Genomic DNA, 27969 nt, shown 5'->3' with positions numbered 1-27969 from the left:
CCAGAACAAAGTATTGCAAGATATCAGATCTGCGACCCTAAAGTAGGTTTAGATGAATAGATTTCATGGACATGATTTTACATTCTTCTATATCTTAAAACCTAGTACAATTATATATACACAGTTGAACAGGAATGTGGACCCCCTACCAACCCTTACAATTCAAGGAACCAATAAATATCAGTCACTGGTATACAACAGTGAAACCATATTTCAGGAAATTGTCTATGCTGCTTCATCATCATCAGTCTCGAGTTCAAGGCCTTCGGCTGCAAGAAGCTGACTGATGACCTTCTTCTTCTCATCTTCTGATTTCTTCCGCATTATATCCCTTTTTTTTAGGACCAATGTATGTCTCTTGAGGGTGTTAGAGAAATATTCCATGGATGCTTTCTTTTCTTTCGCCAGGATCCTCCTCTCTTCCTCTGGATCAATCTGAGATGGAATCTAATCATAAAACAATACAAGACACAAGAAGGGGAACACATAAACAATAGAAATGCCCATAACCAGAGTCACATGACTCTCGATGCAGTTTCCTATGCCTCCCCAAAATCACAGGTCTGGAGAAAAAAAAAATAGAGGAGGGGGGAGGGAGAAGAAAAAGAATGAGAGAAGAAACGCATTTCAAGGGTATTTTGGAAAATTGTCTGTAACAACAAATATTTGCCTCTGGATCCACAAATTTATCAATGAAGACACCCCTAAGATGATTCAGGTCAAAAGCAACATAAAGGTGTTGTAGAGGATACAATATTGAAGGTGATATCATATTTTACCCGCATTCTGGTATGTATGATGTTGTTTTTAAAAGGAAAATCTATCTTTCTTACATTGAAGAACAATTGTTCTTCTACTGGATACACGGGAACAAGATTCACCATGTAAGAAGACTGCTTGGAATATTTGTCATGCCAAGAATCAACTCCATTGGATGAAATACCAATCTCATCCCACTCAAATGGATCACTTGGGAGGGGGGAGTGGACTAGTGAAATTGATTTGGAGGTTTAAATGGTTACAACTATTCAATCAAATTAATATCTTCAAGTTGCCGTCTTCTCCTTAGGGTGGGTTGTTAGGGGAGGGGGTTAAATTTTTCTCCCTTTCTTATTCCAAGAAAAAAAAAAGGAGAATATCTCCAAGATGGGAAGCCCCAATTTTCAGAAACATAGCCTCAAGTACCAATTGCTGTTGGAAGGCTGCTCTTGTATGTCCTCATCTTGTAGCTTGGCTCCTATTCCCTCTAGCATAATCATCCCTTTATTTTTCATTAATACAAGGGAAAAGAAGCAATTTGGAAACAGTGCGGAATATGTATTCTTCTTGACAACAGAATAGGATTGGTTTTTTCATCTTTCCAAAAATCTGTTAAGCCAATTCTTCACCAGGACTGATATCATAAGCATGAATGTAACCTAATAGGGCCTTCATGCAAAGATCATGCACGTAAATAAAAATGACTCACTACCTTTGAACGAGTCAAACGGCGTGCACGGAGATTCATCTCACGCTGTTGCTGCTCAGCCCACGCTGTAATTGCCATATCACCTCACTGATCAAAAGCTTTTCGTTTTTTCATTAGCCACTCCATCCATGCTTGAGAAGCCTGACATAAAGTGACAATAAATGAAGCAAAGTGATTAAGAAGAATTAGACAAGAATAATTCAATCAATACACTCTCACAGCTAGCTTTTTCCTACGAACGGAAATAATCAAGTTAACCTGGATTAATAGTAGTTAATATGTTTAGCAACAAGCAGACCCATTTTATATTACACAAACAAGATACAGAGCTTAAGAAAGCTAATGTTTGGTACATCAAAGCAATGGAATTCAGAAATTTTCCCAGAAAGCATGTCTGCTTAGTCAACTCAAAGTTGCTCTATTTAATCAGCAGCTCTCATTTTGACCCAAGCCAAGGTCCCCTCTTACAGGTCAATAGATGAATACGATTTCAAAAATGGATGATTGGAAATCATATTAACATGGTACTGGTTACTCTTTATGTGTCAATTTCAGCAGAAGAATTTCTTTCAGATTGTTCCTAGTGACAAAACTAAGTACACTTTGCTGTTAGGATCCCAGGAATTAGTTGAATGCAATCCCACAGTCCAACAGTGTAATATTGAAGGTAGTTTTGCTACAGACAAGTGATACAAACAGTTCGGTAAAAAATAGAGGTGGAAAACCCCATCCCACCTAATTGGTCTAAAACCAACCCCTTTAATAATTGGGTTGTAGTCGCGTTCCCCCACTCATCCCAACTAATAAATGGGTGGGGCTGGGGCTGGCCTCCAGAGCCCGTGGGTTACTGCAGGTCTGCACCCATGCTCAACCTGCCTGAACCCACCTGTTTATATCCACTTGATAAGGTTCTAATCTTTTCATTAAGATATTGATTAGCTTTGAGTGAACTCCAAATCTACCTGAATCCGCTTGATTAAACTCGATAATAGGTAATTTAAAAATAATATCCAGTAGAACTCACCAACTATCAATGGGTTGGGTACGGGTAGACCGCTCACAACCCGTATTATAACTGGTTGGAGTCAGGTTGGGTCAATGCCCCTTGGCACCCAAGCTCAACCTGCTCAAGCCCACCTGATTGCAATCCCTATGGCAAACTTACGTCAACCAAAAACTAATTTAACTACATTCAAGTAAGCTTTAAGAGCAACCCCAGAAATAGTATAAAATTTTCAAATGCAATCACCAGTAGTTTTAAGTTTGCACTGTCTTGCACTATTTAATCGTACATTAAAATCAACACACAAAGTAACAACTCTAACCTTCATGGGGTTGACGCGGTGCTCACTGTCATATTGCCTCCGTTTTTCTTCATCTATAAGCAACTCATAAGCAGCTTGAATCTTAATGAATCGAGTTTCTGCTGTTTCCCCTTCCTCAAGAGTTCCTCCACCATCATACACTACAAAAGAGAAATCAATCCGATCAACTAAAGATATAAGCATAGATACAACCCTGGTAGCACAGGAAAATTCTGCAAGAAACATCAAAAAGCACATCATTGGAATTTTCATTGTCTACGAGGTGGAGGTTTATGAGAATAAGAAACGTCGAAAGGCGCAACGGTAAGGTTGATCCATTGTGACCTAACGGTCGTGGGTTCGAGTAGAGAAACAGCCGCTCCACGAAGCCGGGGTAAGGCTGCTTACATTATGAACTTCCCCAGACCCTACAGGGGCGGGACCCTTGTGCACTGAGTATGTCCTTCCCTTCTTCTACAAATAACCTCAGTTCCTCTTCCCCCCCCCCCCCCTCCCCAAGCAGGTAGCCAGTGATTGGGCATGCATTCGGAGTAACTAGTGAATTACAACTCTGCTGTACTGCAACTAGTGCCATGGTCTTTGTAGCATTGGTGCTTTTTGCTGGTTGGTTCCATCAGTAGAAAGCTGCTGCAAAATTGGCTTGTTTCCAAGATGTAGAATCCATGTTGATACATCACTTAACAGGGTTACTAGGACTTCCACCTCTTTCTTGAGTGGTAAACCAAGTACATGTATCTTCTTCAATTAACCAAATCCTAGGCACATGAATAGAACTTAAAAGAGATCCAAATCCGATTTCCTCATGAATTTTATCTTGATTCTTGAATGAAAACACCAGCTTCAGCAGTTCTTAAAAAAATACACGACTAGAATTAACCATGGCAATCTGTTCCATAATATGAAAACGTTTTTGCATATCACAATATTCCATAAAACTCTTCCCGAAATGTTAATTGTTACATACCAATATTACTTGCAATTGCCAATCAACAGTTAAAATATATGTTAGTTAACATCATAAATCTAGAAACCTAAACTTCACGTTGTTATTATTGACCATTACAAAGTAAGATCTGAAACCTGAAGGAAGTTTGAGTGCTACTCAAGCTTGTTCTTCAATTGCCAAGTTCTAGGACACCATGCATGCTTTTTATGGTTTCCATGCTTTCCGTAGTTTCTTATATTTCAAACTCCAATAAGCTTCCAAATACATTTCTTCTTCCCAAAAATTTTAGACTGACATCAAAATTTAAAGCTTTCCACGTAACGTTGGACTACAACTAGGGGGATACAAAGCCATTATACTTCCGCTTAACAATGTAGCACAATCCAAGAAATGAAGCAAGCCTTGAATTTCAATACCATGGTTAACAAATATTAGAAACTTGGAGATAACCTACCAATTACCAACCCATAATATTGTTTTACTCACTCTTATCCATTGTCAACTTCCTCTTGATCATCCCTTCTTGCACCCTTCCCCATCTAAATCCTCCATCCATTCAAGCCCTTCACTGATAAGAATACTAAGTAGGTTATGCAAGCAAGTGGGGAATATGCATGTCTATGCCAAACCCAGCAGCCCTGTGAACTGAAGCCACCTGATGTTATGTCCTTAATTAAGGGCCAGTGCAATCCATCCACAGTGTATTACAAATTCATTCCTCTCCCTAAACAAGGTAAATAAATGCAAGAGTACAAAGATTTCAAAGGTTAAGTGCGATAAAAAAGGTACAGAAGACAATCACTTCTAAACTCAGACTGAATTCAAGAATAACTAAAGATATATATATATATATATATATATATATATATATATATGTACACAAGCAGAGATAGATTTAGCAATTAAGGAAGTCATTCGAGATTCAGCAACATAATTGTTAAAGATACAAAAAAAGCAAACATGATCTAATCATCTTGAGGCTACACCGGTGGACAAAGCCTTAATCCTTCAACATTCAACATAATAAGATGAATATTCATTTAGAAAAATTTGCAAAAAAGGGAAATAATGAAAGAAGATAGTACAATAATTACTATTCATCCCTCAACATGATATGATGAACATTGATTTAGAAAATATTTAAACAAAAAAGATACTAAAAGAATATGCTACAATAATTACTATAGAAGGGAAGGGGGGAAAAAGAAGAAAAAGTAACTGCTCTTACATGATGCAGGACACATTTACCAAGACATTAAGTACTTCATGATGGAACTTTGGAGGTTCTACTGAAGAAATAGTGACAAAATATTATTATCCTTTTAAAGGGGTTCGATACACTCTAGATCCCTTTGGGAATTACGGGTTTTCTTTCTACCCAACTACCCTGGTGTCTCTGGTCTGCACAGGGTTTACTGCCACATGGCAGGTTATATGATGTTGAAATTTTGTGGACAGGTAGATCTAAAGGTCCCATGTGCACAAGTCAAGTTTCAACCCAAAAAAGTAGGCCAAGTGGAAAAATAAAGCTTCGAAAAATCCAGGACTGCAGGAGGGTGTATGCCAATACACGGATAGGTGAAAAATACAAGGGAGGATGTCAATACATGGGAGCTTATATGATTGAATTTGAATCTGAAATTTGACACATAGCCTATCCAAGTCATCTCCTAGTTATCCAATGGTCAGAAATTGCCACACCATCTTTCCATGTGGTACACTAAGTGCAGAACAAAGATACCAATCTGGTTGGCTAGATGAAAAAGCCTTTTGCTTAGAAACCCCATACCTATAAATTTTTTATACATTTTTTTTTAAATGACAACAAAAATAGAGGTAAGTAAAATTTAACTATCCTAATGAAAATGTTCCTGAAATCATTTGGAAGGCGGAAATGAAGAAAAGATTGCACAAAGAACCTTCTCTCTTTTTTATACGTAAAGGAAACTTCTAAAGTTCAAAGCTGGTGACAAGATTCCTTTTTCTTTTTTATACGTAAAGGATCATTTTTTGAAGGAGGTAGAACACATTTGGAATAAATTTTCCCATGAGTAGCCAGACTCTTGCCAAGGTCCATACAATTTGAGGGCCAACTAAGCTGCCACATGATAGATACTTGGACCGTCAAGGAAAACTTATGTAGGTAGGTCATCAAGAAAACAAGCCCCAATTAAATTATTCAAGTTAACCATATAAATTAAGCATGAGATTTTCAAAAAGAGAATAAATAGGCCTATCCCCCTTTCAATAACTCCTCTTCCAATCAAAATCCAAAGGTCCCTTATTTTACCAACACAAGACATTATCAAGGAGTAGTAGCATGAACTATTAATATGATATTATAAAGTTCCAAATTTGAAAAGAACAGAAGACGAATAGACAAACCATCTGGGTGATAAAATTTCGCCAACCGCCTGTAAGCAATCTTTATTTTCTCTTCACCAGCGTCTCTATCCAACTCTGATAAGCAACATTAAATAGCTAGGTGAGATCCAAATCAAGGATGAATGATAAGATAGAAGATAAAGTTTCTAAATGATGTCGTTCTACGATCAGGTTTCTAAATGAATGCAAGCTAAATTTGTTATCATCCTCTAACAAATTCCATTTCTTAGGAAATACAAATCTAAGTATAAATTTCACAGGGCATCAACACACAACTGTGAAATAAAAATAGCAGGTCGCTCAAAAATCAGAACATGCCAAGAAAGTTGCATTTTCAATTGAAACTCAAACAAAATCAGTTGTTTTTGAGTGAATTTTTACCCAGAGTTTCGTAAGGAGATTTCTCATCGGTCCAATTCGTTGCCCTGACGATAGTTCTTCTGGAATTGAGGCGGTATGCGGATTCGTTCCGAACTATCTCCGAGGAATCAAAACACGAAGAAGACACATATGGAGAAGAAACCCGAGATCTGTAACTGGTGTTTAGGAAAGAAAGTCTCGGTCGCGCTTGGTGTCTACAACAGAAGAAGGAAGAGAATACCATGTGAGGCCGACAGATTGTTCTGAGATTGCTCATGTCTTCCCTTCCCTTTGGTTCCCAAATCGATGGAGAAAGAGAGAGAGAAAAAAAAAATTAGGGTTCCATGGTTGTCCAAATTGTTCTTCGCATGAAGATGGATCCAAGGAAGAGAACGAAATGATGGATTTTCAGGGGAAGCAATCAGAAGATTCAGAACTGCCTCTATGTGCCTGGTTTTTTTACCGGGAAATTTCAGAAGATTTCCTGGTCCTCTCGCGCAGCTGTTGGAGATACTTTTACCATTTTAACCTTTACAGGTTCAGCTCAAGTAGGGATGTAAATGAATAGCCGAAATCCGTTTCTGTATCTGTGTCAGTAATCGTTTAGCACTATCCGAATCCGTCCAAAAGCTAAACAGCTACGGATACGGATAGACTATAGCTATCCGGAAAGCTATATTTACATGTAAACGGATAAAATATCCGATCCAAATCCGTGTCCATATCCGTTTAGCACTATCCGAATCCATCCGAAAGCTAATCGGATGCGGATGCGGATGTGGATATAGCACTATCCGAGCCGAATCCAATCCGTTCACATCCCTAAGCACAAGGAGACAGAGAAAGACTAATGAAACCGTGTCAATAAGCTTGAAAACAGTTCGGTTTCGGGTATTCAATTCAGTTCATCTGAACCAAAATCAGACCAAAAAACAAATTGGTTCTGAAATTTGATACTCAATCAAACGTATTTGCAATTTGGTTCTGAAATTTGATAATAAAACCAAGCTTATTTGGTTCGGTTAATTTTAGGCCTGTATTCGGTTCTTGTATTTAGGTCGAACCAATGGTTCCGAACCTAGAACCGAACTTAAAACCTACATATTATAGTCGAATTTGGATCGAATTTATTTGGTTTGATTCTATATTCAACTTACTCGCTCCAGTTCGGTTTCAATTTTAGATTCTAGTTCCAATTTGACACCCTTAGTGATAGAGTGTCATTTCCTATTTCAACACTTCATGTTTGTGCTATATATGGGGAAAAAAATTTGTCTAGGAGTGTGGCTTACACCAGCATTCTCATGAGTCTATCTCTCTCCTCCTCATATGAAAAGATAATTCTACCCCCTTATTTTAGGGATGAGAGAGATAGACACATGAGAATGCTAACGTAGACCACACTCTCATGTGGAGCATACCTATACTCGTTTCATGATTTTCTCTATGATATTTACTATAAGCTATACATTTGTGTACGTAGATTTTATTAATTTGTTTTTTTGGAAAATCTTAATTACTTAAGTGAATGTTGTAAAATAGGCTATTGTTTTTTTTTTTAAGTTTTAAACAATTGGTTATATATGTTTCTTGTTTCTAAATTGTGAACCTTCTAGCATAGAACACCTTAGGAAATTATATTGTGAAAGCTTTCATGTTCATCTTTTCCCTTTCGCGAAATTGCACTCCCCTCGCATGTACTTTGTACTTTACCTGAATGTCACTTCCCTCCCAAGTGGTGCACTCCTCAACACCACTTGCTCAGAAAACCCTTTTCCTTAAAATATTTTCTTTAAGGGGGCACTGTTCTCTGTGCCGCAGCACAGCCTGCGCCCAAACACATGGGGGTGAGCACAATGACCACCCTACCCCCTGCACAGGCTGCGCTGCAGCACAGAGAACATTCTCCCTTTCTTTAAATAACCCATTGTCACTTAAACATGCCCAATTAAAATTGGAAAAAGAGAACCAATCAATCAACTTCAATTCAGAAAGCAATCTCTCACAGATGGATGAGAAATTTTGACTAGACATTAGTAGATTAGGTGCCCATCAGGCCGGCCATGCATATGGCATTTCCCTTTGTTTCTGAGTATTCAAATGCGTCAGAGTGATTACTCTTTCAGGCAATTGCCAAACGCATTATTCTAATAAGTTGGCAATGTTGGATACGTGGAAAACATGTCCAATCAATTTGGGTACCACCAAATACCCAAGCAAGCTTTTACATACACAAATTACAGATATCAGTTCAGTTGTGCTCCTAGAAACCTAATTAGAGACAGGCTTAATAGTTAATACACAAAGGTTGAACCAGGTAAGCTTAGAGAATCATGTCGGAGATTCAATTTGGATTGTGAAGTTGGGTGATCACCGCTTACCTGAGCAAGGATGCAGGGCAGACGTTGAAGCCATGTCTGCCTTCAGATAAGCAAGGAGAATCATGTAGATTTATGGTTGCCAGAACAAATGCTTCGCACTCTAGGCAATGCTTATGTTCTTTAGAAACTTTTTTTTTCCCACAGATCTGCCTAAGAATCAAGGCCTGTGGTTAATATTATCCTAAGCAATCAATAGGTAATATTTGCAGATCCATAAAACAACACATGGTTATTGGAAACCCAGAGAATTTAAAGAACCATCCACTTGTAGGTGTGTAACAAAATCCTCTTAACACTGGCAAGTAGCCCAAATGATGCAGTGCAACAAGGAACAACCAAAACTAGTGATTTCTACCACCAAAACAAAAAACGAATGTTCTTTACACAAATAAGTAAAAAACCAATTAACCGACGAAACTTCTACAACACCATCAATTTTGATCCCAGTAGACAGAGGGGGGGGGGAGGCAACAAAACTGGCATACCCTCATTCCCATAGTTAAACTGGAAGATGAAAATGAAATGGACCATTTGCAACAGAAAACTAAATCCCATACTCAGCAGTAGCCTTTGAAGATCCCATCAGCAACTCCAGACAAGGAAATTCACTTTCGACCACTGGCTCCAACTCGTGGCTTCCCTTTCACCTCGGAATCCTGCACATCCCAGATCATCAAGAAAGCCAATGAAAACCCAAGGATGAAAAAATGGGTGGGACTAGGGGTACATGTACAATTGGAGATTTACAGAAATTATGGCCTAGATTGGATGTAGTTTCTGTTTCCATATTCACACACTATGCATTTCTTAAAAATTATTCAAAACTAGGAATAAAGGCCAGAAATTACATATATGAGCAGAAACATACCTGTGGAAGGTGAAGGAAAATGTAGGACTTTGCTGCTGTGGGGTTATGATTCTCTGCGCCCTTACTCCAGTCATAACACACCTATAGACAGGCATTCAAATTTCATTAAAACATACTGCAATAACATCATCATGATCAGACACTCGAGAATTTGGACAAGCTAACATATCTGCGGCTCCAAGCAAGCCATACCAGGACTAATGGATCATGCAATAATGAAGAACTTCTTCCTTTTCCCTTTTTTCCCTCAAAGAAAGCTTTACATCCTAAGATATACGGGTCTCCTAGAGCCCTCTTTGGCAAATCATTGAGGTTCGCCGGGAACTAGAAAATTAGAGGGCCTGCTAAAGCACCCGCCACATGATTTGTTTCTCTGCATCGTTCTGACTTTCGGCTACCTTGTTGTGGTTTGGAAAGCCTTTTTTATTACAAGAATCCAACATCTAACCTTGGTGCTTTAAGCACATCCCCTGAGGGCTGACATGCCCTTTTTTTTTTTTTTTAATGGGGTGGGGGTTGGAGGAAGGGTTGTGGGGATGGGGCTGAGGTAGAGAGAGGATGGCATCTTCAGAAGAGTTCAAAGCGGAAGAAATGTGTTGGGTTTTGCCTGAACACTCATTCACTTGTCATTTAGTGTGCAAAATAGTGTCTCTGAAGTTCTGATGTGATTGATGCCGCTCTTTTTTCATTCAGTAACTCAGTTACATGGAAATAGAGACATACCGAGTATGCAAATAGTGAGCCATCATTGTTAAAAGTGCTGCAAGGTATAGGTTGACTGCACCTAGACATGGCCTGGAAAATCAGAAAAGGTTCTGTTAATACAGATGCAAAGATATGGTCCCCAAGAAAAACTATGATTTTCAAAAGAGTGAGGATGGCGGCATCTAGGTGAGGAGTTGGGAAATAATAATTAAGGGGGGAAAAAAAAAACCTACAACACAGAGGATAAACTAAAGTGCATATTAGCTTATACAACTGTTTGAAATTGATTAGCAAGAACAAAGTGAAGATATGTACATCACCCATTTACTGATTAGTTGAAACCATAGTTCAAAATCTCGTTTCGTTTTGGTCGAAATTTCGAATATTTCGAGTATTTCGGTCGAGTCGAAACGAAATGCAACATCGAATTGAAAAAATGCAATATTTCAAAAAATTAAAAAAATTCTGGTCATCTCGTTTCGGAAATCTTGGTAATTTCGGTCTAAAAATGCACTGTTTCAACGAAATTTCAGTCTGGCCGAAATGGCCTTCCAAAACGAGACTTAATACTATGGTTGAAACAATATGTACCGCAAGCAATATAACAAACTCGAACAATCACAGACCCCTAACTGAGAACCCATCATTCCTTTTGGCAAACTAATTTTTAGATCCTCTCTAGTTTCGAGACTCCAAAAGCAGTTGCAAGTAAAGGCATTAAAAGGCCAGTGTATCAAAAGTAAGAGACTATATTGATACATTGATGTGGGAGAGATATGATGAACCCTAGATTCAGAATTACACACCCACATAATAAGATCCCAAGTACCCCAACACAGAATTTAAGTCAACAGTATGGTCAAAGTGAACCTTTTCTGATGAAGGTTAGAATTCAACCAAAGTTCATAAACCAATAAACTAACACAAACCCAAAATACTGCAGTGTTCTAATGGTTGGACTGAAGTCACAAATCAAAGAAGCAAATCTGGAAAACAAAGAGGCAGATTTGGGAGATTTTTTAACCTCCAGATCAGCAGAACTGATCTGCACAATGCCCTGGTCGAAGGTCTCTTTAGGGAGACCAGAACATCCCAAAATGTTTCCTTAATCTGAAGGTCAGATTCTCCTCAGGTCGGGTCTCGGTTATGTCAGAAAAGAAGCTCCACAACAGAGCATCCACAGGGTATAACAGTGGCTTCTCTGATATAAAGCAAGCACTAACAGAATACCATGGATACCAATTGACTATTGAAGGTTGAATCACTCAAACCAGGGATTCATTCACAGAACAGCACTGTCGATTGATAGAGAAATGAAAACAGTAACTTACTTGCAGGAAAACAAAATATAGGAGAGGAGAAACTTAACCAATGACTTCCCACCATACACCCGGACCAGAATCTCACTGTTCCCCAGGGTTTCCCACCCTTCACTAAATCTCACAGCATCTTCATTGAAGAAGACAATAAACTCTCTATTCATGAAATTGTGGGAGCCTTGGCTCTTACAAGTCTTTAAATAGAAAAGCAAATAAAACTTCAGATTCCTAGTAGGAAACTGAAAACTGTTTGTATAGCTAATAGGAATAGGAAACAAAAGCTAAAAGAGGACTCCTTTTACAACTGAAAGTCTGAAACTACAAAGTAACTCCAATAAAAGAACATAAAAACAACCAAATAACAAGCTAAAAGCTAGCCCACAATTTGGCTGGTGGACCCAGCTGCCATTCACTTAAACAGGATGCTATGGCCTGTTTGGAAAAGCATTTTAAAAAAGGCCTTTTAAGGCTTGTTTGCTTCCAAGTCCCTTAAGGCCTGTTTGCCTCTCCTGCAGGAGTAGGTTTTAAACTCCCCTGCATCACATCTGGAACATGTTTGTTGGTTTCTAATTAACACCCACCTTCCCAAGAGAATGGGGAGGTTGGGGGAGCTTTTATCTCAAACCTCGAGGCCAAGTAATCAAATGGGTGCCGAAGTAAACAGCATAATAGCATTTAGAGTCTTAGAGATAAGTGCAGCTTAGAAACTAAGTATTGCTGATGCAGGACTGAGTCAATTCTTTCTAAATGTTGTAAACTTGTAAACAGCAAGATAGCATTTAGAGAGAAGTGCAGCCCTAGAAACCAACTAAGTATTGCTGAGCAAGAGGTAGTCAAGTCTTCCTAATTGTAGGTCCAAAGTTAGAACACTAGAAGCAAGCCACTCAGACAAACTCTGATTGAGATCAAAACTTTATGGATTGTTAAAGCAGGTATGGAAATCAAACCCTAGACATCATCGAATTCCTGAAAATTAGATTTTAAAGCGGTTCTATGAGGCTAAAAACCTTTTTTTTTTTATTAATTTATTTTATATTTGAAAAGTGGATTTCAAAATGTGAAGATTTTAACACCTCCAATATGACCCTAATAGCAAGCATTTTCTATCTTGTCTGCTCTATAAGGCAAAATTAATTGGAGCTGTAGGGGTTTGTCTCATGCTTCTAAAGCTGAGACTAATTGAGGAGCCTTATAGACTACCTTGGTAGCTCCAGAGTATCAATCACCGCCAAGCTGCTGGTAAAGGAGAGAGTGATACAGAATAGTTATCACAAAACCCTAGAATTATGAACTATAGCTGTCACAAACAATATAATGTACCCACGTTACAGGGATGGGATTACCCCAGGCAAGTACTAGGACCATCCAAGAAACAAGGGTTAAATTAATCTAGTTAGCCTCCATAATGCCCATCATCTATTTCCAAGGCAGGGAGAGTTTATGCTGCACCCAAGGGGTAAGGGATAAAGGCCTATAAGGCCCTAGGCAGTGTATGGTTCTAGATGCCCTAGTAGATTTCAGCCACCAGCAGCACCAGTTTCAATTTTGCTATTTCCTTTGGTTTCTTTTTCTGATTTCTATTTTATCAACTAGAGAATTTAGCTGAAGATTAAGCCTGCAAGCTAAGCTCCAGAACTTTAATTTCAATTTCGGTATTTCCTGTTCTCTTAGGAATTAAGTAGTTTTTAATTTCAGCATTAAGTTAAATGTTTCATAATTCAGCCTAAATCTGGAACCCCACCTTATATAGGGGTCAATATAAGCTGTAAAACACAACTTTTTATGTATGACTTGAAAGCTAACTGTTGTTCTCTGCAAAACCACGTGGACCCATGGTGTGTTGAGGTGGATTTCTCAAGTCTCAGCTGGACTCCCTCAAGTGTTAGTAAGTGGATTCCACTGTTATCTGCAACTCCTTATTTTTCCTATTCTAATTCAGTCTACCACCATATCAGGTCAGTTATCTCACCCTAACACACACCTGTGACAGACCTGTTTTCAGCCCATCGTTCAGCTAGTTTGTTTCCATCATCTCTGTTTATTCAGTGATCAGTTTTACTTCATATTTCATATCTAGCATTCTGATATCATTCTCTATTGATTCTGATCTTTGAACACTAGTTTAATACCTGCTGTTAACACTTTCCACACTCCTGCTCTTTTCTGTTAGTTCCCATATCAGTCGCGATCACACCCTGCTATAATTAGCCAGAGATATTTGTCCTGTTTTAACCACTGATAGGTTTGATCAAAAAGGTTACTCAAACCAAGTTTCAGGCCCAACAGCTCTGTAGTTTTGAGTAACAAAATATCCCTTATTCTATCCTATTAATGAGCTATCGTTTCCCTTCATTTCTGCTTTAATCTTTTAATCATAAATTCTGTTTCTGCAGCCTACCTATTCCTGTAGTCAGTGTTTCTTCTTTTCTAATTAGTATTCTGTCCTTTAAGAGCCTATGCAAATTCTGCCCTCATCTCAATTTAGGGCCCGGTTTCAGACCTTGCACCAGGAGAGTTATCCAAATTGAGCATTTTTGTAGGTTCCAACTCATATTTCACAGATTTTAGGTGAATCTTCTCATAAGTCTCTTAGGAAGTTGCCTTGTCTACAACAGTGTGTCCAAAAATGTATCAAAAAAAAACATTATCTTCTCATCAAGAATTTGCTTATCCTCCACAAACAGGCAGGTAATTAGTAGTCAGAAATATCATGTAAAAATAATTAGCATTCAGTGAAATGAATAACAACCATTGGGGTTAGATAAGAGTAAAACAGAAAGAAGGTTAGCAGACCTTAAGTCTCTGTTTACTGTCCTTGTCCCAAAAATTGAAAGCACCATCGGCGCCTGATGTTGCAAAAGTATGGTGTACCTAGAATAAGGGATACCCACATATAAGCTCTGAAAAGTATATCAAGCAACAGATAAATCAAACCTCCTCATGAGTCAAAAATTCAGAAGATGTCCCCTATCAGGGAAATTTTTTGAAGGGAAACAAGAATATCTGAAACATATGGAACCACTTTAATTGGTAACAATAACAATATTTTTTATAATATAAATTTTATTAAAGAAAGATAATATGGTATAACAGGCCTCCAAGGAGGCAAGAACACAGATAATACACAACAAAAAACTACACCCCCGCCCCCATAAAAGCCCACACCTCATAATGGAATGGTATTCCCATAACAGAATCTCAAAAATAAAACTCCTTGCTTGGCCAACTCATCAGCAATCACATTGACCACTCTAAGCTGTCATTGAAAAGAGCAATGCAGGCTAGAGGCAAGATGAGGAATGCGTCCAACTAAAAGTGCAAATCTCCAAGGCTCCTGAGTATGATCAGCCATGCAAGTAACAACATTTGCACAATCTTCTTATAAAAACCTTCTAACATACCATCTTAGAATAACCAACTCCAAGCCACTTTTCAAGGACAACAAAGTGGAATCTCCTTCTCCAGTTGGTCCGGAATAGATTCCACCAACAGCCCGTTAGTCAATTTAAAAGCCCCACCCATCCCCAAAAGGATCTGGGTTATTAAGAAAGCATCCATCAAAGTTCAGCTGCACAACACCCAAAGGGGTGGCTGCCAAACCAGCCTCACTCTATCCATCCATACCCTTGGGCTGAAATGCTTTTAAAGCGCTCCTCCACTTCAGCCCAATGAGATACCTTGGTAGGTATTGTGTCAATTGCAGACTGGAAATCACCATGATAATGATTGGTCCACAATTTTAATATTTTTTATACAAGAGAGAGACAGAGAGAGAGAGAGAGAGAGATTTCCCAAAAGAGAAGCAATTGCCCATAAAAGTGAAGTGTGCAGATTATCCCAAACTTTCTTGTCTGGCCCTCTAGATTCCTTCAAAGAAAAGGCTTAGCCCATTAGGATGGATCCAGTTGATGCAAAATTTTAATGAAAAAGTATTTGTGTACATCAAAATTCAGCTCAGTTCTAACTAGACACCCCAATAAATTGCAAATAGGACCACCTTGCAGGCTACCTTTCCCCTAGGACCACATTGAATCAACACTCAACAGTCGAGAATTAAAATCATCACTAGGCTCTAAAGTAAATGTCTATGTTGACAGCTTGGAATATCTCCGTTCTCGTTCTCAAAAAGGGTATCGCTGCTATAATCCTATCTCTCGGCAGCACTTTGCCAGTGCTAATATCAAGTTTTTTGAAAGTACTCCTCGAAGTTTTTATCCCTTCCTTTTCTTTTTTACCAATCGACCTTGCTGATCTGACTAGCAACTGACAGATTTTGACAGTAAAAACTCATTTGTTGTAACTCAAAACTCAAATGGACATAGCTGTTTACATGTGATTTTCATGACCAATAGAAAACTTCATATGAACTCCACATGAATCTGGATCTATATCATTTTTGTGGCATAGTTGGACATGAATTAACAACATTTTTTTAGATCTCATGACTTCGTGATGTACATAATGCATACATACATATACTCATACACACATCAAACAATTCTTTTCAGTTTTCTAAAAAATAAAGGGACAAAATATCACAAGAGTTGAACTTTTTCTTTGTCACCATGATCCATTGACATATTGCGGATACAATCGAAAGTGGTGTGTCCATTTGAAGAAGGACCTACACCCATCTAACAGTTCATTTATTTATTTTTTTTTTTTTTTTTTTTTTTTGGTGGGGGGGGGAGGATAAACATCTAACAGGTCAAATTTCAGCACAAGACCAGCACAGAAAGTGGTTAAGCACTAGTTTAGAAGTCTCATTAAATTACAAAAATGCCTAATGGAATCGAGGGGCATTTCTGTAATTTTACTACTTTAAATTCACTTTTAAACACTTTCTCTTCTTGTTTTGAGCAAAAATTTTCACCAGTGAGATGGGTGTCAGAACCTATATCCTGTGGACCAACCCCTGTTAACCACATGGCAAGTTGCTTAAAAGGATAAAGTTAACCAACCTTCGTGATGTTTAACAAGATTCATAAGTAAACAATTATCAAATATGATGAGTAAAGCATAAATATGAATTTTGCCTGATACATACCCTCATAGACTAAAACGGAAGGCCCATTATCATGTTTAGTTGATTACTTTTTACCACAGTATTTCACAACGCAAGCTATAAGGCACAGGAATGAACCTGCACAGGTGAACTTTTGTTGCTTCTTAGGCCCAGGTATTATATTTTCTCCTCCAATTATGCTTTATTGTCACTCTATGTGACAATGTACCTTTCTCTTATTTACCCTAATAATAAAATATTTTTTGTTGCTTATCCCAAAAAAAAATAACATATTGCCACATCTGACCCTTATTTAATTTCCTGATTACTGCATAGACTGTCTTTTAGCTGGACGTATAACAAAGTAAAAATCCATCTAAACTCAAATAAATCACTTCAATAGAAAATGTAGCCATGAAAATGCCAGAATCTCAGGCACAATTGGACCAGTGATAAACCTAAATAAAAAATCCAACCATCTATAATGATAACCATTTAGAGCAGCCAAACACGTTTAAAGTTGTTCTAGGCTTATAGCTAAAACAACCTACAGAGAAAACCATTTGTAGCAGAATGGAAACCAAAAATCTTACAGGATGGAAGTTTAAAGCATTGACTGAGTATATCTCATTGCCTTCTCTATGGCATTTGAAAGTAAAGTTTTTACTTTGTTGTGAATCATCCAAATGATGAACAGCCACCCTCCCCTCTATTGAGCCAACCTGAGCACAGATGTTCCATCAATTACATAAGAAAATTGGTATTAAAATGGTAGAATCTATAATGCTTCTATCAATTTAAGGACTTAAAGAATATGAAAGAGCAAGACAAGTTAATCAATAATTATATTCAAAACAATCATTAAAGGCCTGGTTTCATGGAAAACAAAATTATTAGCTATAGAGAGAAAAATAACCAAGATGGCATTAAATAAGAAAAATTTTCCAGCACCTAAATCTTCTCTACCACAGCCCCTACTCGGTCCACAGTTCCTACACGACAGGACAAAGGCAAGGCACTCATGACTAGTGATACCAAGGTGCAATGTTTCCATTGTCAAGAAATTGGACATTATGCTAAGAATTATCCACATCGTCAAAGAGTAAATGTTGTTGCTGAAGTTGAAGGTGCACAAGACGAGGAAGATCCTAATCTATTTCCATACCCACTCAATGATGATGACTATGGTGAGAATGATTTTGATGATGGTAGTTTTGGCATTCACGTGGTCAGTCGTATTCTAGTGGCTGAAACTAATGGTGAAGACTGGTGGCGCAACTGTGTTTTCTACAGCCGCATGCGATCAGGAGATAACACTATATTGGTGATAATTGACAGTGGAAGCTGTGTCAACGTTATCTCGGAGGTTTTTGTGAAGAAGGCAAATCTGAAAATGGAGAAGCATCCTCAACCTTACAAGGTGTCATTACTGAATGGTAACACTTCAGAGGTAAATAAACGATGTTTTGTAACTCCGAAGCTTCATAGGAATGAGGAAGAAATATGGTGCGATGTGATTCCTATGAGACCCACTGATGTTTTATTCGGTCGACCTTGCATGTATGATAATGATGTTACGGTGGGGGGGAAGGAAGAATCAATGTGTGCTCATGTTCAAGGGACTTCATACTGTCTTTCATCCTTTAAATACACCAGTTGAATTGCACCAACGGAGATCATTGAGAACCAACCAGAAGAGCACTGGTGACGAGAAGAAGGTGCTGGCTCTACCACAGAAGGAGTTGTTGGCTATTCCTCATAAGGAATATATCTACACAAGCCATGACAGAGGACGGATGTTGGCTCATCAATAGGGAGGTTACTCCTCAGCATGAGGTAACGCTTTCCAGACCAATTTGAGAATTGCTTTCTGATTTTTCTGACTTTGTTCCTGATGAGTTGCCTCCTATACGGGATATACAACATGCCATCGATTTAGTACCTGGTTTGGTGTTACCGAATCTTTCAGCTTATTGTCACAGCCCTACAGAGCATGCTGAACTCAAATGGCAAGTTGATGATTTGCTTCGAAAGGGATTTGTCATGGAGTGTTTAAGCCCATGTGCCGTATCAGCCTTGCTTACTCCAAAGAAAGACAACTCGTCGCGAATGTGAGTGGACAGCAAGGCAATAGATAAAATAACCGCCACGTACTGGTTCCCTATTTCACGGTTGGATGATATGTTAGGTATGCTGTCCGGAGCTAAGGTCTTCTCTAAATTGGACCTTCGGAGCGGCTATTATCATATTCGTATACATCTCGGAGATGAATAGAAGACCACCTTCAAAACCAAGGATGGGTTGTTCGAATAGAATGTCATGCCTTTTGGTCTGACAAATGCACCTAGCATTTTCATGCGCGTTATGTCTCAGGTACTTCGTCCTTTTATTGGTCAATTTTTGGTTGTTTATTTTGACGATATTTTGATCTACAGCAAGCACCCAAATGACCATATTGACCACCTAAGACAAGTCTTGAGAGTTCTTCGTACAAAGAAGTTGTACATAAATCTCAAGAAGTATTCCTTTATCCTGCCCAAGGTTGTATTCCTTGGCTTTAGTGCTTCAAATGAAGCTGATCCGAAGCATATCAAAAGCATCATTGATTGGCCAGAACCGAAGACAATCACTGAGGTTCGCAACTTCCATGGTTTGGCCTCATTCTACAGAAGATTCATTCAGAATTTTAGTATAGTTATGACACCTATGAGAATGACCTAGAAGATCGTGGTTACACGTGAGTGGTGGAGAACTCATGAGAATGAGCTAGAAGATCATGGTAGACCACCTACCACTTCGAAAGAGATGAAGGATGAATTGAGAGACAAGTACTTGCCACCTACTTTTAGAGCTCGACTACAGGACCAGTTAAATTCTCTTCATCAAGGGAATTTATCAGTGGCAGAGTACATGGAGCAATTTGATTCTCTTTCCTCTTGAATTGGGATTAGGGAGAAGGATATACAAGATTTATCTTGGTGCAGATTGGGCTTACGTACTGACATCAATAGAGCAATTGGTGTTACCGATGTAGCGAATGTTAGAGATTGTTTTGAGAAAGCTCTATGTGCTGAAGAATTGTTGGTATCCACAAATAGGAGATTTGGTTACCAAGATGGGGAAAATAAGAAAACTTTTCCAGCACCTGAATCGAAGTTTGGGGAACTTGTTGAGGTGTTTAGTCAGGGACTATGAGAAGACGTGGCCAGTCATACTTGATATTACTGAGTTTGCTTACAATAGCTGAGTGAACCGAACGATTGGTTGTACTCTTTTTGAGATCTTACTTGGAGTTCAACCGCGGCAACCAATTGACCTCGTTCCACTACCACCCCAAGCCTGCGTTATTATTAAGACCGACGAATTTTTGCGGCACGTCACGGAGGTACATGTTGATGTTCGACGATGAATCACTCTTAGAACCGATGTCTACAAGGCTACAGATGATCGTCATCGACGATATGTGGAGTTCCGATCAGGGGACATGCCGATGGTTCATGTCAATTGCGAGATGTTCCAACCTGGTGTCAACACGAAACTCCATCCAAGGAAGATGGGTCCATACGAGGTGCTGAAATGTATTGGACCAAACGCTTATGTGTTCGAGTTGCACGAAGATATGAGCATAAGCAACATCTTCAACGTGGCTGATTTGCACTTGTATGTGAGGCATCACTCTGACGAAGGTGATACTAAACAAATGCTAAGGATGCCCCAACTTAAGTCACCTACAGAAGACATTATTGATGAGGTTTTGGACGACACCTACAAAACCACTCGTCGTGGCAACGGCTACCATGATAGTACTTGGATTCACGGTGATGACTCCAAGAAGCTTGATCTCAACTTGTACGAGCATTATATGTTCTTCACCCATTCATTGGAGTAAAAGGTTTTCAAGCCAGGGAGAGCTGATGCAGATCTAAAGGTGTATCCAAGAAAGAAGATGGCTGCTGCCTAGTTCTAGCAGCCACGATTTTTTGCCTTGGGTTGATCTATTTTAATTCCATATGTCCTTGTATGAACCGGTTGGTTCAATTTAAGTAGTGGTCCAATCCAGCTGGTCTAGTTGATGTTACTTACTTTTACTTTCTACTTTATTTAGTAATAATTATTGTCAACAGTTAGTTCACATCAGTTTAAAACTGATTGTGCCTTGTACTCCAAGCAAAAGGTGACCAATTGGAAACTTCCTATTTTGGGAACCTTCTAATTTTGGACCCCTGCTGCTACTTTCTATTATTCTATAAAGCAACCCAAGGGGACACAAGATATCCCATGATTTTACCTCAACCCTTGCTTCTGTTGGCATGCTTGTTTTCTCCCATGGATATTCCTTAGTGTGTGATCTAAGAAGGGGCTGGTGTTCGATCCAGTCAACTCCTTGTGGTGGGAAGCCCAGAAGGCTGATATCAACTTATGTTCTTCATCCCTACACTGCTCTTAAAACTGTTGGAAGGTGTCTTCAACAATCAATCCTCAATGTTGCAAGTTCTGACCCCAAATTCTGGTTAGTTTATAATTCTAGCCTTTCTAATTCCATAACCTCAGTCTCCAGCCAAATCCCATAATCAGTTTGTTCCCCACTTTTGTTCAAGCTTCTTCCCCCTATGAGAGGACCACTCTATCCAAGTTTCAGGACCATTGGACCAGTGGATCTGCTGATATCACCTTTCTCCCTCAACCTGCCCCTGAGATCGATTCCTGCAATTCTCTGCCCTGTTTATGAAATTGGTAAGAATGTTTTAATCTGCTGATTACATAGAACCAATGTAATTAACCTTTACCTTTATTTCAGATCCATATTCATACACCCCTGTTCTTTCCTAACCCCTAAGCTGCTAATACTTTGGTCTTCTCCCATGCTGTTTCATACCCATAATCCCTCAGCCTTGTTACAACTTGAGTACCCATAAGTATGACCTATTTCCCTGGTTTAAGATCCTCTTGTGGAATTGTTTGAAGCTGTAAAATCTGTCCTACAGTATTTCCCTGAAGTTTTGGACCAAAATATGGTCATTTGAGCACCAAAATGTCCTAACAAAACGCCCAGCCGAGATATGCAGATAGCAGGTTCAACATTGTTCCATAGTCATATTTTTATAGTAGAGTTCTCACGCATCCACTCATCATAAACTGTGAGCGTTGGAGGAGCTTTTGGATTAGGAGTAGGAGGATCATCAGTAATATACTTCAATTTTCCTTTGGCATGTATGTAGGCCTCCCCAGACCCCACAGTGGCGGGAGCCTTGTGCACTGGGTACACCTTTTTTTATGTATGTAGGCCTGTACTGCCTGGGCCCATAAGAGATAGTTGGAGACTCCATAGAGTTTAATGTTAGTAATCTGGACTTGGACATTGTCCATGGGTGGTTTAGGATCAACCATTAGAGCAACTTATCAGAAAACCAATTAAATAGTAGCAGTAGAGCACAAGCAGCAGAGGTTAAATACCCAAGTAAATCCTATTTTAGGGTGATTTCAATTTCCAGAACTTCAACAGGTCCGAATGTCTGATTGACCTAAAACTGGGATCAAACAAGGGACTTGTACAGAAATAAAACACCAAAAACTTGGCTCGATCAGGTGGGGAGATCACAGGTAATTCCAGGAGCAAATAGTCAAAGAAAAGCTCAAAGAGCATCCACCAGCAGGTATGGGGATATAAATAAACAAGATCAAATTAGTAGATAGACCCAAGCTTTGGATCAAGTGTACCTTTTATATGTACCAGTTTGTTTTCAAAAAATAAGCCACATCGAATGGCAGAGAAGAGAGTAATTTCAGGTCTCAGATTCGAGAAGAGATTTCACAAAAATTACAACCTCAAACATAGTAGAATCAAATTCGATTGTTGTGCTCCAATATCTCCATATAGATGCTGTAAAGTAGAATGCCCTATTTTATTGTTGTGATATCATTAACTAGGGAAGAATCAACCAAGTAAGGGCAACATGAAGGCCGCAATCAGAGAAAATTTGAAACCCTTGAAGACTTTCAAAACTGGAATGGAAGAAAGGATCTATTTGTTGATATTACTGCTCTGATACCATGTAACAGTATCTGAGTAGTAAAACCAGATAATCAAAGAGAAGAGAACAGATGAGAGAGAAAGGAGAGAAAAGGGGACTGTCTAGAGAGCAGAAGTTGATACCAAGCAGTCCCCCACCCCAAAAAAATCCTTTATTTATAATTAAGAGAATGCATAATAGTGGACTCCTATTCGCAATAGGAATCAGAAATAAAAGATAATAACAAGTCAAAGATTAACTTAAAGACTGACTCTAATAATCATAATCATACTAGGAACCCAAAACACAAAATCTCGATATAATGAAGACTCCCCCAATCGAGTTACAACACAATGTATCCCACGGTACATACAATTAACACACTTAAAATCCTCTGTTGTTGGAGAGATTGCACTTTCTCAAACCTCAGGGTGGAGTTGTCAGCTGTTTGCTGAGACTTTGATAGATTTTTGTATAACCACAGGAGGTTAAACATGAAGAAAACATCCTTGAGCAATCACTGTTAGCTAAATGGCCATGTTCTGCATTTATGACTCAATGTCTGTAGATGTGTGTGTGTGTGTGAAGAGACTTCTCAAACCTCAGGGGGGGCGTCAGCTGTTTGCTGAGACTTTGACAGACTGTGTGTGCTCACTGTTAGATAAATGGTCATTTTTCTGCATTTATGACTCGATATGTGTGTGTGTGTGTGTGTGTGTGTGAGAGAGAGAGAGGGAGAGACACTGAATAAGATATTTTATTTTTTGTCTTTTTTGTGGGGGGGTGTTAACTGCATTTCAAAAGGTGATGTAATAGTAGATGAAGCTTCGGTTAAGAATCATGAGGTTTTAGACCAAATTTTTTTTGTCTTTTTTGTGGGGGAGTGTTAACTGCAATTTAAAAGGTGATGTAATAGTAGAGGAAGCTTCAGTTAAGTTCATGAGGTTTTAGACCAATTAAAGAGAGTTTGAAGAAGAAAAAGTGCATGATAAAGCTGTAGAAAAGAAACTGCAAATGCTTCAAAAAGATACTAGGAGATTTTTAACCAGTTAACTTGACATGAATCTTTTCAATCCTAGTTTAACCCTTTTCCCTTTTTTAGTCTAACTTCTTCCCTTTCTCATAGGTTGATTGCACACACACTTTGTTTGCGAGGTTAGCCAAACTACTTGTCTTTTCTTTCGCTTTTTTTAAAGGCTGGTCTAATACATCTGTAACAACAAATAACAAGTTGTAAAAGAAGCTGTAATCTCTGCACACACACACACACACTCACAAACTCACAAAGGATAAAGGAAAAGAAAAAGGTTGTGGAATAAAATATTTCACATAATTATAAGCAACAGCTTCTCTTAATAATTAACAAAAATTTTTCACCATTATCTCAGGTATGAAGGAGCCCACTATAGTTGCATCAATATTTTCCTAAATTAGGTTCCCATGCCTTAGGGATTTAAAGCACCACAAATACTAACCTTCTGGTGTTAAACAAAGAATTTCCCTATGGTTGTAATGAATCAACTATTCAAGACAAGCAATTTCTCTAAAAAGTGTATAGATGCACACTTGGACAAAGAATATTTTATCAACCTTCAACATTATGAACCACAGTTTAAGTTTATTAAAAATTTGGGAAAATTTCACATACCTCCCCTGCTTTCCAAACTAAGTAACAAAAACACCCAGTCCGTTAAGTGTACACGTTAGTTTCTAACGGTAGGAATTTTTATGTCCTGTTATGACCAATATACCTTTGATGGGGTAAAATGACACTTCTTCTTCTTCTTTTACAAATGTAGATACCCAATACCACCACCACCCACCATTGCCGCAGCCCCCACCACCACCACTACCGCCACTCACCATTACCACCATTATCGTCCTCTCCCTGCAGAATCACCTCCACCCTGGAATCCGGCATGCTCAGTGTATTTGATCACCGATGTCACAGGGACGACCCATTTCTCTGCAATTCCATTATTAGAGCTCAAGTCGACAGAAACCAATTTAAAGAGTCTGTGAACCTTTATAGATGCCTTCGTATCAAAACCATTTTTGCCAGATGATTACACGTTCCCATCCTTGGGAAGTCTTGTGGATTCAATTTGGCCATTAAAGAAGCACAGCAGCTCCATAATCAGGTGTTGAAGATGGGTTTTGGTTCTGATTTGGTTTTATCAACTGGAATTGTTGATATGTATGCTAAATTTGGAAATATGACGTTGGCTAGAACCTTGTTAGATAAAATGCCTTACAAGAGTCAAGTGTCTTGGACAACTATACTTGTTGGATATGCACGAACAGGAGAGGGGGAAACTGCAAGGGAGCTATTCAATCATATGCCTCAGAAAGATCCCGCAGCCTTCAATGCAGTGATAGATGCTTTCTTTAAATCTATCTTTTGTCATCATTTTCTCTTGTCGTTCTTCCAATTCAAGACTGGTTCGTCTCTGCTTTCCTTCCCTTCTCTCACCTAGAATCTTACTGTCAATCTCTTCATCATCAAAGATAAGGAGAAAAAACCCATTATGAATTTAAACCCTTTTAAATCCCAAACTTCTCATGTCCTAACTCCAATCTTGCGGTGATATACTTCCTTGAAACCAGAACTGCTTTGTAGCTATCGCCCAGCTTGATTTCTGGAGTTTACATTTAATATTATAATGGGTTTTGGGGCTATGGTCGCATGAATTCAAGAGATTCCTTGGTATCCTGGATGAGGGGCTGCAACTTTCGAAAGAGCAATCACCTTCCCGTGCTCTATTTCCACTGGGAGGTAGATGATGATCTATTTCAATATCTCACCTGTACAATAAACCTAAGAAAATGGATATGGCGGCAGGGGGAATGATGGTTGCTGTGAGTAGAAGGTTTTGGGGAAACGGTTTGGGGAAGATGAATCAGTTGCAGGTTTTATCAAAACCTAAAAGATTTGAGGAAGATGAGGGCATTTTGGTCAATTAAAACACAAATTTAATGTTTAATGTGTACAGTTAACGGACTGGGTGTTTTTGTTACTTAGTTTGGAAAGTAGGGGAGGTACGTGAAATTTTTCCTAAAAATTTTTGGGGGTGGTCGAGGTGGGGAAACCTATTCTGACTCATTTAAGTTGTGCAATATTTGTCCGGTAGCAAGGCCAACAATATCACAGATTCTATGTTCCATAGGCAACTGATAATTTCTAATAGGTAAAGTGTGTACCTCAGTGGATCTAACAACAAGCAAAGAGAATCAATGTGCCATTATTGGATACATTACATGATAAACATTTATTTGTTCCAAGTGAGGCCATGCAACATCACAGATTCTATTTTTCAAAGGTACTGCAGATGATATCATTTCTAATAGGTAAGGCATGTACCCCCCCCCCCTCTCTCTCTTAATACATTACATTACCATTATTGCAGCAGTATGTAACACAAAAATGAAATTAAGAAGCTACCTTCATCAAATAACATGCTTCCATGTTTCTGACCAAACTATAAGAAAGAGAAATAGAAGCAAAGGAACCATTTAACAAATTCAAATATAGACAAACAGAATAAATGTATTTACCAAGAAACCTTGTTGATCAGGAAATGCTGCAACACATCTTGTCTGATACTTCAGGGGCGAAGTGATTCTCTTAAACTCAGTCTGTTGATATGTACATAATGATTTAGATATAATATATAGGGCGAGCAATTGAGAACTGAAGAAGTAGTAATTTATTGATAGAGCATTTTGGAGCATTAAGAAGGTTAGGATATATGCTTAGATCAACTACTAGAGCCTATCATACTTAAGACTGACCCTGCAAATCGGAAAAACAAAAAAAGCAAGCTTATATTTAGTACTACTAGACAAAGAATTTAGTATTTCACCAACTATTTAATTACTAAATAGTGAATTTAAATCAATACCTGAGGATTTTGCAAGTTGAACACAACTAAGTTTCGATCAGTGGTGCCGACGACCATCAGAGGATGATTAACTGCTAGTGCATAGCAACGTTCAGGGAGTTGTTGAGTATGTACAGGATTCTGTTGTCGAATATCCCAGTACCTAAGCAGATTAGCAAAACTATTAATAGATTATTCACATTCACTAAATTCACAACAGTTACTTATTTTAACAAACTTAGCCACTCAACTACTGGACCGGAAAGAAATCTATTGTTATGAAGAAAGTAAATGAAGAAATCAAAACGCACTTTAGAGTCTTATCCCAGCTTCCTGTAACCAAAACATTCATCTGTGGGATCCAAGCGACTTCTTTGATGGGTGCATCATGCATTGCTACGGTCGTGGCTTGACCACCAGACATTAGTGGCCACATCTTAACTTGCCTATCGCAACCCCCAGAAAACACAGTAGTTCCATCATCCTTCCAAGTTGAGCATAAAACCTACAGATATATTATACTTAATACTAAATATAAAAACTACAAGAGTGAGTCTGCAAATCCCACACATTGACAACTTATTACCGGCTGGTCATGATTAGTGGATGCTTTCGGCACACTGCTGACAGTGGCCCCCGTCTTCATGATCTCCCAGCATCTAACCTATCAAGTTCCACACATAAAACGAAATGCGTATCTCGGATTAGACTTTTATGAACAGTCAACAAAGTAAAAGGGAGGTGGTAAAGTTAGAAAGAAATTTAAGATAAAAAAATTAAGGAAGTGTGTATATGATTATGATCTGCAATTTAAATTAGCGCAAATTAGGATGACCATTGCGAGAGAATGATTAAAAAAAAAAGTAATAAGGAACAAATTCTATTGCAGCGGCGATCAAGAAACCTGGTTGTCCCAAGAAGTAGCAACGAGGTAATTTCCTTTGGGACTGAAACTAAGGCTAGTAACCGAATCTGTAGGAGGTTGAACGACCTGTATCAAGCAACACATCAAAAAATCAGAAAACAACCTAAGGAGTAAGCAAAGCATAGAAATACTAGGCAGTAGGTAAGCTTCAAGATCAAGATTACAAAACCTCGATAGACTTATTAGGATTCGGATTTGAAGCAGATGCAATGTTAGACATTGCTCAAAATGAAATTTCCTGTCAAACAAATGTCGTCCTATAAGTTAAAGCAGATAAATAATTTCACAAATACCTCAAACTATACTTGTCAAATTTAAAACAAAGTGATCCTCTGCAAATCGTGACACTCCTTCAATATACACTATAAGCGAGAAGAATTTGTACAGGCG

The 27969-nt window shown here is 38.5% G+C and overlaps 1 protein-coding gene and 1 pseudogene across 1 annotated transcript; both read right to left on the bottom strand.

Moving 5' to 3' along the window:
• Positions 1-41: 41 nt before the first annotated feature.
• LOC122661923 lies at positions 42-22885 on the bottom strand (annotated as a pseudogene).
• Positions 9118-27829, bottom strand: LOC122661903 (protein RAE1). The gene is made up of 11 exons (XM_043857418.1): positions 27749-27829; positions 27559-27645; positions 27241-27318; positions 26966-27159; positions 26676-26817; positions 26329-26409; positions 17356-17484; positions 14551-14628; positions 10457-10528; positions 9734-9814; positions 9118-9521 (listed from the first exon to the last, which is right to left on the bottom strand). The coding sequence occupies exons 1-11, from the start codon at positions 27797-27799 to the stop codon at positions 9471-9473; spliced, it is 1044 nt and encodes a 347-aa protein (XP_043713353.1). The 5' UTR covers positions 27800-27829; the 3' UTR covers positions 9118-9470.
• Positions 27830-27969: the final 140 nt, after the last annotated feature.

Source organism: Telopea speciosissima, chromosome 1 (genome assembly GCF_018873765.1).
Source record: "Telopea speciosissima isolate NSW1024214 ecotype Mountain lineage chromosome 1, Tspe_v1, whole genome shotgun sequence".
NCBI lineage: Eukaryota > Viridiplantae > Streptophyta > Magnoliopsida > Proteales > Proteaceae > Telopea > Telopea speciosissima.
The sequence above is the reverse complement of the archived record's forward strand: the minus strand, read 5'-3'. Positions and strand labels throughout refer to the sequence as shown.

Bases quoted from the DNA above. Each gene is read 5' to 3' on its own strand.
- LOC122661903 (XM_043857418.1), bottom strand. From the start codon at position 27,799: ATGTCTAACATTGCATCTGCTTCAAATCCGAATCCTAATAAGTCTATC. The intron at 27,160-27,240 runs GTAATAAGTTGT...ATATATCTGTAG, and splicing joins CCACTAATCATGACCAGCCG to GTTTTATGCTCAACTTGGAA. The intron at 26,410-26,675 runs GTATTGATTTAA...ACATATCAACAG, and splicing joins TCAACTTGCAAAATCCTCAG to ACTGAGTTTAAGAGAATCAC.